At 40.0% G+C, this 9,441-nt stretch overlaps 1 protein-coding gene across 1 annotated transcript in view; it reads right to left on the bottom strand.

Moving 5' to 3' along the window:
* Window positions 1-689: 689 nt before the first annotated feature.
* The window catches only part of SOGA3 (SOGA family member 3), a 60,929-nt gene continuing 52,177 nt past the window's right edge, over window positions 690-9,441 (bottom strand). The window contains exons 4-6 of the mRNA XM_006834679.1: window positions 5,783-5,854; window positions 2,187-3,362; window positions 690-800 (exon numbers count right to left, since the gene is read on the bottom strand). Of these exons, the coding sequence (XP_006834742.1) occupies window positions 690-800; window positions 2,187-3,362; window positions 5,783-5,854 (1,359 nt within the window). The remainder of the gene's footprint in view (window positions 801-2,186; window positions 3,363-5,782; window positions 5,855-9,441) is intronic.

Genomic DNA, 9,441 nt, shown 5'->3' with positions numbered 1-9,441 from the left:
TTGGTTCTGACTGAGAGTGTCCCTGTATAGTTTTTTCAAGGAATGACTGGATGGTTTGAACCACTGATCTTGTAGTTAGTAGTCCAGTGCTTATTTTACACAGCCAAACCAGTAAGATGGGAATAATTATTTTCTCAATGAACTAAGGCCTACTTCCACTGTGATACTTCCAAACCTATCTCTTTGTACCATAAAACTGAAGTTTCCTTAAGGCTCACCAAATTTTTCACATATTTATTGGATGTCAAAAATCATCTCCTAGCAAAGAAGTCTTTATAAGCCTATATGTTTTCAAGAAACATCTGTGAATGTTTAGCTTTTGAGTTTTCCTAAAAATCAACTAAGAAAGCATTGTGAGAGAATTAGCTGACTTTTATAGCCAATTTGGCAGCGATTTATTAACAAAAGCACAAATAAAGATGTGAAAAAGGGAAGTAAAAATTAAATTCACTGATATACTAAAAAACCCAAAAGAACCATTTGTTTTCTTACCTGAAATTTTAGTGCTTGGGCGTCTTACAGAATTTTGTAGTGGTAAGATGAGTTGTCTTTTTAAAGAAATAAGCAGTCTTCAGTGTTTTTATAGCATTAGTTATTACAGAAATTATACTTCTTTTACTTCTTGTCTTGAAGGGTGAACAAAATAAACAAACTGAAAATACTACAATGATTGGTAAATGATGAAAGACTTACAGCACAAAAAACAGTGTAAAAAGGAAGACAAGTTTAAATATTGTTGTGTAAGAAAGTGATGAAAATAATACAAGAATGAGAATCAGTAAAATGATAGGCTGGAACATCTGGGAAAGTAAATGCAAAGACAAAGAAAAGACTTCATTAATAATAAATAAAAATTGAAGTTCATATCAACTAATCTAAGTATTTGCTCAACTCGAAAGAAAGAAGTCTCCTTCAAGTCAACATTTATCAAAGGTACCTAGCTGAGAGCTTTCATTTCTACTTTTTTTTTCCTCTGAGGTTAAAATTTAAAACACACATTCACACGGCTCAAGAAATCTGCAACAAGGAAACCAAATAAATAAATAAATTGATGTAATACATAGAAGAAATAAGCATAAACATTGAAAAATTCAAGTTGTATCATAAAACGTTTTTTCCTTTCATAGCAAAGCAGAGAAACGTGCAAGATACATAAAGCAATAGAACTGCAGTATGTCTAATTGTGGCTATTAACAGGCAGTTAATCTAAGGTCGAGCTCCAGCATATAAAATGATTTTTAAAGATAAATGCCTTGCATCTCTTTAAAAGCCATGCATGTTGTACTTTTGTTGCTTCTCCAATGGTTAACAGCACCATGCGAGCGAGGGTGTATTCTGGCTGTTTCATTTATAACTTAACTCTTAAGTGGTTGCCTGACAAAGCACATTATTAATCTGTCCGTGGCCACCATACCTGGCCAGAGGAGCTCAGTCCAATTCGTCTGGTGTGTCTCTACAAATTTGGATGAAGGAAAAGCGCTAGTCTTCCCTGTTCCACAAATAGTTATTACTAGTTCCCTGACATTAGTGCGGTCTTCGTAGAGTTACAGTCTAACACTTCTTCACCGCCAAGATTCACTATGGAGTGGACAGTGATTTTCTCTAGAAGTAAGGACGTCACTGTAACTTGTAGTTAGAGCGCTTCTCTTTTGGTAGGGTTTAGTTTAGACATAAAATCATCTCTCTTTACCACTGGTTTTTACATTTTACCAGTAGCTATGCATCAATTTTGTTGTCTTAAACTCATCTTATATCTTGTCTTGAAAACGGCAAATTCACAGTATAGATTCCTATTCAGGGTCTCCTTGAAGCTTGATCTGTTAAAATAAGTGTTAGCGTAATATTAAAAATGTTGACTTTATAAAAGACTAGTTCTAAAACACCCTTTTAGTGTTTACACAGAAAATGGGGAGCTCAATTTCTCTTTTAAACAAAGCAAAGGGAAAATAACTACGAAGTGATTGGATTACATCAGGTAGCGTAAAAGCACAGGCACCAGCAAGATTCGGAGCTGGGCCTTGCCTAAAGCAGGGCGTGCCCAGAGCCGCCCCACCAGCGAGCACAGCCCCAAGGTTCGGAGCTGGGCCTTGCCTAAAGCCGGGTGTGCGCGGAGCGCCCCCACCAGCGAGCACAGCCCCACCGGCCAGCCGAGCCATCGCCAGAGCTCGCATTAGGCAGAACTGTACCTGACTCACGGATATGGGCTCCTCGGCTCCGCGCTCCTCCGCTGACTTGGGCACCTCGAGGCGGTCGATGAAGGTTTGCAGCTCCTTACGGAAGGCCTTCATCTGCGCGTTGATACGGTAGAGCAGCTCGTGCTCGCGGATACGGCTTCCGTCGTCCTCCTCGTCCATCAGTCCGAACAGGTCCCCGTTGGCCACGTAAATACGCGCCTCGGTGATGATGGTGCTCGTGTCGGCGATGAGCCGGTCTATGGTCTTGCCCAGGCGCTCGGCCTCGGATCGGATGTCCTTCATCTGCTGCCGATCGGAGAAGCTCTTGGGCCAGGGCCCTGGCGCCGGGTAGAAGGAGCGGGTGGGCGTGAGGCAGCGGATGTTGCGCACCTCCTCCGAGTCGCTCTCGCCACCGATGGGCCCTTCACGCTTGCGGTGTGGTGGCCGGGAGTCATCATCGCTCTCCTTCTTGCCTGCATCGCTCTCGGCGTCGCTGTCGCGGGGACTGCCGCGGATGCCCAGGTGCGAGGCCAGGTCATAGCGCTGCATGTTGGACATGAGGACGCGGTTCTCGTACTGCAGCTGCATAACCTTGCCGCTGAGCTCGTTGATCTGCAGACGCGCGGCCTTCAGCTCCTCCTGCAGGGCTTCGGTCTTGGCGCTGTCATGGTGTCGCGCACTGTCGTGGCTGCCTGACTTGTACTTGTACTTATTGAGCTCTGCTGTGATGCGCTTGTTCTGCTCCTCTAGATCGGCCACGTTCCTCCGCAGTAGCTCTGTCTCATCTTCCACCAGCTGTAGGTGCTGCCTCAACTCCGACAAGGATTCGCTCTGCTCCCTCATGAGGGGGTTGGCAGAGCCGTTGAAGTCATCACCTCTTAGGTCGTCAAGTTCTGCCTTCAGGCCGCGGTTCTCCACCTCCAGTTCCACGATTTTCCTGCCTAGGATGTTGGCTTCTTCCTCCACCAATCTCAGCCGTAGCTTGAGCTCGGCCTCTCTGGTACTGGGAGGGCCCCCAGCTTCTCCTTTGGGCAAAGGGCTGTCCAGATCCCCATAAAAGGATCTGTATTTCTGGAGCTCGTGTTCAAATCGATCCTTTTCTTTGTCAATCTTGGCCATTTTCTTTCTCATCAAAGCAGCTTCTTCCTTAACGAACTGCAGCTGGCATTTCAGATCTTCATTGTCCTCCTCATTTGGGAAAAAGAGGGAAAGAGAATTGGAAATCATTTTTATGTAAAACAAGAAAACAATAAAAAAGGGCACCTGCAAGAATAATCCCTTTCTTGTAATTAAGATGTGATTCAGGAAACAGAAAGAGGAAGCTGTATATTTTCTCCAAATCACTCAAATTCATTGGCAAATAAAACATTGTCAACCCTGTAGGACAAAAATTGTATAACACATGCATTAATTGGGTAGAAATGTGGTGTTATATATTGGAACAGCCCATCCTGCTTGGCAGAGATTTCAATGGCATTGTTGTTGGCTTGCTTACTTAGCTTTTTTACAAAGTTTGAATTTCTTTAATAAATATGAAACCTATTCCTTAGGAAGAAGACAGAATTAGTTTGCAATCACTGCCATTTATTGAGCACTTAACTTTGGGCCAGATGTTGCAAAATTCTTTACATATATCACTTAATGTTCAAAATAAATTTATGGATGCTGATGGTGTCAAATGTCATTGAATGGATTCTGACTCAGTGAAAAGGGTATAGGGTTTCTGAAGCTGTACATCCTGACTGCAGCAGAAAACCTCATCTATCTTCCATGGAGCAGCTGGTGGGCTCAGGCTGCCAACCTTGTAGTTTATAGTCCAATGCTTATCCCACAGAGCCACCGAGCTCCCAAACGGATGGGTAGCGATGAAAATTCCTGGTGTACGGATGCTAGAAGGTCAAGCTCACACAGTGAATTCAATTCTAACTAGCACTAATGCTTAGGTGCATGATCACTTTACCTTATGGAAAATAATCTGTCTCCAGCTCAATATGAATTTAAAAAAGATGGTTAAAATAGTAAAGTTTAACTGTGGAATGGTCCATCCCAGGAGAAATGGGTAGATACTCTGTCTAGGTCACTGTAACAATAGGATGTACTGCCATCAGTCAAATGGACAGAGTCAGTGGTTCCTGAGGAGCATGTCATGGAGCAGAACCTGTAGCATTTCCTCTCACAGGCATTCATGACAACCCTCATGTCCTCATCATTCTAACTAAATTGAGAAACACGGAAAAGGAGGAATGGAAACCAACTCTTTTGCTGGCAGGTATTTCAGGAGCATATTAGCATTCAGGGAGAACAGACTTTCTTGTATCTTAAAGCTGTCACTAATACAAGTATGGAGTCGATGGCACTGTGAGTCGATGGCACTGTATGGCACTGCAGGATAAGCCACAAGATTGGTTTGAACTGCAAGGTCGGTGGTTCAAACCCATCAGTCACTGTTCAGAAACTATACACAGGGTTATGTGAGTTAGAAATGACTCGACGGCATTTGACAGTTGAAGTATATACTTTAGATCAATCATGTAACTTTGTGGACTTTGGTTTCCTCATATTTGAAATGGTGATAAAATTGCCTTTCTTAACCAGCATTTAGAGTCATGTCTGTTTGAGATGCATTCTGGAAAAAAAAGTAGAAACCACTGATTTATCAATAAAAGTAAGGAAAAAAATGAACTTCTTCCATGCTCAGAAAACACACCCCAGAGCCTTGGAGATGGAACAGGAAGAAAGAACACAGCACAGTAGATCTCTTGTCCTCCTGCCTACAAAAAAAAAAAAAAAGGATAGCTGCTGGATGTGTGCAGAATGTGAACTTCACATATTATTAAGTACGCATGTCAGCAATGGCAGGAACATCGTCCCTATCTCTCTTTTACAGGTAAGGCAGTAGAGTTTCAGAAAAGTTTATTAATGTGGCAAAGCACAAGTCTCAGAGCACAGACTCTGTTTAGGCTGTTGGATTCCAAAGCCACGTTCTTTCCACTGCACATGTTGCCTCCAGAAAATAAACATCAAAGGAGAAAAGCAGAACAATGGTATCAAAATAAAGGAAGCCAATGTTCTACCTTGTATATGTTCTTCTAGAAGAGGTTGAGAAGAAAGAAGAGAAGAAGAGAAAGAAGAGAGGAGAGAACCTCGGCAGCATCCTGAGAGCGGAAGTTAAGAGAGTATGTCCTGGGAAGATGTGATGTGAGAATCCACTTCACAAAGAAAGAGAGATGTTATGGTACTACAAGAGACTATACATTGAGGTTCTCAAATCCATTCAATGAGAATGAAATCAAGAATATATTACAATATATATCCACAGATACAGACAACCTTGTAGTTCTGAACTGAGGTGTCTGGCTGGATTTTGCTGCCAATAAAGAGGATAGAGATAAAGAGGTTTTGTGTGAAGAATATGGTTTAAAATTTCAAAATGCTGTCTTTAAAGTTGGTTGCCTTTGTCTACAGCTACATAACTGAAAAGATAATTTGACTTTTTTTTTTTTTTTTGTATGAATGTAGTTGAGTACTAATCTATTCACAAATGTAGTCTAGTATTATATACATGTATCAGTGTTAGGCTTAATAGATACAATTTTACTTCCACATACCTCCGTAGGAGTCTGTTGAGCCTTTTTTTCGGATTTTGGCAAGTCTTTGCTTCCTCTTCTTTTTAAGGATAACTGAAACAAAGGATGAATATAATTATTTTGGGAAATTTAAATTTTCATTCTATTTCTTGTTTTTAAGGCTCTTAACACAAGGTTGGCAGATCAAACCCACCAAGCACTCCTCAGTAACCCTATACAGAATAGAGTCGCTGTAAATCAGAACAAACTTGATGGCACTTAACAATAATAACAACATTGTGACATGACAAATTCATACCCGATGGAAATAATTATTTCAATTATCAGGAAGGGACAAGAAGTCCCAACCATGATAGATGTAGGTTTTTACATTGGATTGGTATACACATTATAGTGAAGGTTTTGAACCGGTTCTTCCTGGTTCAGTAATGGCCAATGAAGAGAAACCAGAATGGACCTGAATCTGTAAAATATGGGTGAAGTAGAACAACAACTGGAATGGGATAAATTAGGGGGTAATGCCCTACTGTTGTATTATTGTTAAGTGCTGTCGAGTTGGTTTCAATTCACAGTGACCCTGTATATGGCTTCTGAGGCGTTTTAAATCTTTCCAGAAGCAGAAAGCCTTATCTTTCTCCCATGGAGCAGCTAGTGGGCTTGAATCTCCAACCTTGTGATTCTCAGTCCAGCTCTTATCCTATGGAACCACCACGTTCCCAGTGCCCTACTAGAAACATTAGTTATGAAAGAACAAGATGAGCACCATGGGTACACTCAGAAAACAAGGGCAGCATGTATTGCATACCAAATTTCTTGATAGGCCAATTTGGCAATAACAGTGCCCAGCTCAAAGAGGGCAACCAATTATGCCACTTTGAATATGTGTTGATATCCAGAGACTGACATGAATCCAGTCTTCTGTATCAGGTCCCTGAAAGGATTCACTACACATATTCAGAGTCTCCCATTCCAGCATTTCAATAAGTAATTTTTCCCTATTCAGCTATTGTGCTTTACCTAAAATTTAATATTCAGATCAGGTCCGATTCTATTTTGCCCTGACTCAACCAGTCTGAATTGCTTCAAAGTCCTGATTACAGTAGAATACCTGGCAATTATCTAATTAATGTGAAAAGTACTGAGAACCTACTGTGAAAATGTAGAACAACATCTCAGACAAAATTTATACTGACTTATATGCAATGAAACTCAGTTAAAGAAATTCTGATTACACATATGAACACACATAAAAAGGGACTGTGTTGTTATTTCCAGCACTGGAGTTAAGTTGTTATCGCTTGTAAATACACATTTCAATGAATTTATGTAAAGTGCACAAATTTCATTGTTTCCTAATATGCATACAATCTTTATACACACATAACCATACATGTGGGTAATACAATAGAGAATGGGAGGACTATAGTGAAATGGAATGGATTCGCTCCATCTAAAAGGACTAGCAGGCTAGGAATTTGTTTCAGCTGATTGCACAGTATAGGAATGTGGATTACTTGTAGCCCTGCTCTTCATTTCCAGAAAAACTGGAGATTTGGATTATGTTAAATATCCCAATTTTTATTATTATTGTTAGGAGAAGACTCATAGAGAACTTATGCACAACCGAAAGAAACACTGGTTCCATGCAGTGGGTTCAAGTATTGCTGCTGCCTCTCTCAGTCCTTCTAGTTGGGATCTTCCCAGGAACTGGGCCCTCCTAATAACATGTCCAAAGTATGAGAGATGAAGTCTTACCATTCTTGTTTCTAAGGAATATTCTGGCTGTACTTTTTCCAAGACTGGTTTGGTATTCTTCTCCAACATTATAACTCAAATGAATAGATTCTTCTCTGGTCTTGCTTATTCATTCACATACATACAAGGCCATCGAAAATACTATGGCTTGGGTAAGGTGCACCTTAGTCCTCAAACTGGCATCTTTGTTTTTGAACACTTTAAGAGGTTCCTTTCAACAGATTTGCCTAGTGTAACACGTTGCTTGATTTCTGGACTGCTGTCCCCTTGTGTGCTGATCGTTAATCTAAGCAAAATAAAGTCTTAAACAACCTCAATCTTGTCTCCATTCATAGTGATGTTGTTTCTTGGTTCAGTTGTGAGGATTTTTGTTTTCTTCACATTGAGGTGCATTCTGTACTGAAGACTATATATAGTCTTTGATTTTCAGCAGTAATTATTTTAAGTCCTCTTGGTGTGCTGCTGTAGGATAAGCCCTGGACCACAAAATCAGCAGTTCAAGCTCACCAGCCACTCCTTGGAAACCCTATACAATCCAATGGCACTTAACAAAAACAACAACATCCCTTCCAGCAAGCAAATTTGTATCATCTGCATATCAAGGTTGTTAATGAGTTTTCCTTCAATCATTCTTCATATGACCCAGCTTCTCAGTTATTTGCTTTGCATGCAGATTGAATAAACATATACCCTGATACACAGCTTTTCTGATTTTTAATCATTTAGTGTCCTCTTGTTGTGTTCTAACAACTGTCTCTTGGACTATGTACAAGTTCCTCATGAGCACAATTAAGTGCTCTAGAGTACTTATTGTTTGTAATGTTATACATAATTTGTTAGGATCCAAACGAAGTCAAAAGCCTTTGCATAGTCAATAATGCAAAAGTAAACAACTCTCTGGTATTTTCTGCTTTTAGTAAGATTCATCTGATGCCTTGATAGCCTTAGTTCCACAACCTCTTCTAAATCCAGCTTGAATTTTTGGCAGGCACCTGTCCATGTCTGTTGCAATAATTTTTGAAGTATCTTTGCAAAAATTTACTTGCATGTGATATTAATGATATTGTTAGATATTTTCTCATTCCATTGTGTCACCTCTATTTGGAATGGGCACAAATATAGATCTGTTCCAAATGGTTGGCCAGGTAGCTGTCTTCTAAATTTCTTAGCATAGAGGAGTGAGTGCCTCCAAGGCTGCATCTGTTTGTAGAAATATTTCAGTTTGTATCCTGTCAATTTCTGGAGCTCTAGTTTATGCTTCTATATTTCTTGCAGATGCCTTCAGTGCAACTTGGACTTCTTTCTTCAGTACTATCAGTTCTTGATCATATGCTACCTCTTGAAATTGTTGAACATTGATTTTTAAAAAATTTTTGGTACAAAAACTCTGTGTATTCCTTCTATCTTCTTTTGATGCTTTCTGCATCATTCAGTATTTTACCCGTTGTTAATTTAAGTGCTGTCAAGTTGGTTTCAACTCATAGTGATGCTGTATAGGGTTTCCAAGGAGCAAATGGTGAGTTTGAACTGCCAACCTTATAGTTCATCCTGACCTTGCAGTCTAATGCATTATCCTGCAGTGCCACATGGTTAACCCGAGGCTTGATTTTTTTCAATTCAGTCAGCTTGAGAAATGCTGACTGAACATGTTCTTCACTTTGGTTTTCTAACTCCAGGTTTTTGCAAATTTCATTATAATACTTTGTTTTCTTGAGTTGCCCTGCGAAATTTTCTGTTCAACTCTTTTACCTCTTCTTTTCTCCTAGTTGTATTAGGTTCTCTATTCTTAAGAACAAGTTTCAGAGTCTCTTCTGATATTCATTTTGGTCTTTTCTTTCTTTCTTTCCTGTCTTTTTTTTTTTTTTTTTAATTAAATGTTTTTATTTTGGATTGAGTGAAAGTTTACAGGGCACATCATCAGCTTC

The sequence above is a fragment of the Chrysochloris asiatica genome, unplaced genomic scaffold (assembly GCF_000296735.1).
Source record: "Chrysochloris asiatica unplaced genomic scaffold, ChrAsi1.0 scaffold00013, whole genome shotgun sequence".
Taxonomy (NCBI): Eukaryota; Metazoa; Chordata; class Mammalia; order Afrosoricida; family Chrysochloridae; genus Chrysochloris; species Chrysochloris asiatica.
This window is presented reverse-complemented; position numbering and strand designations above follow the sequence as displayed.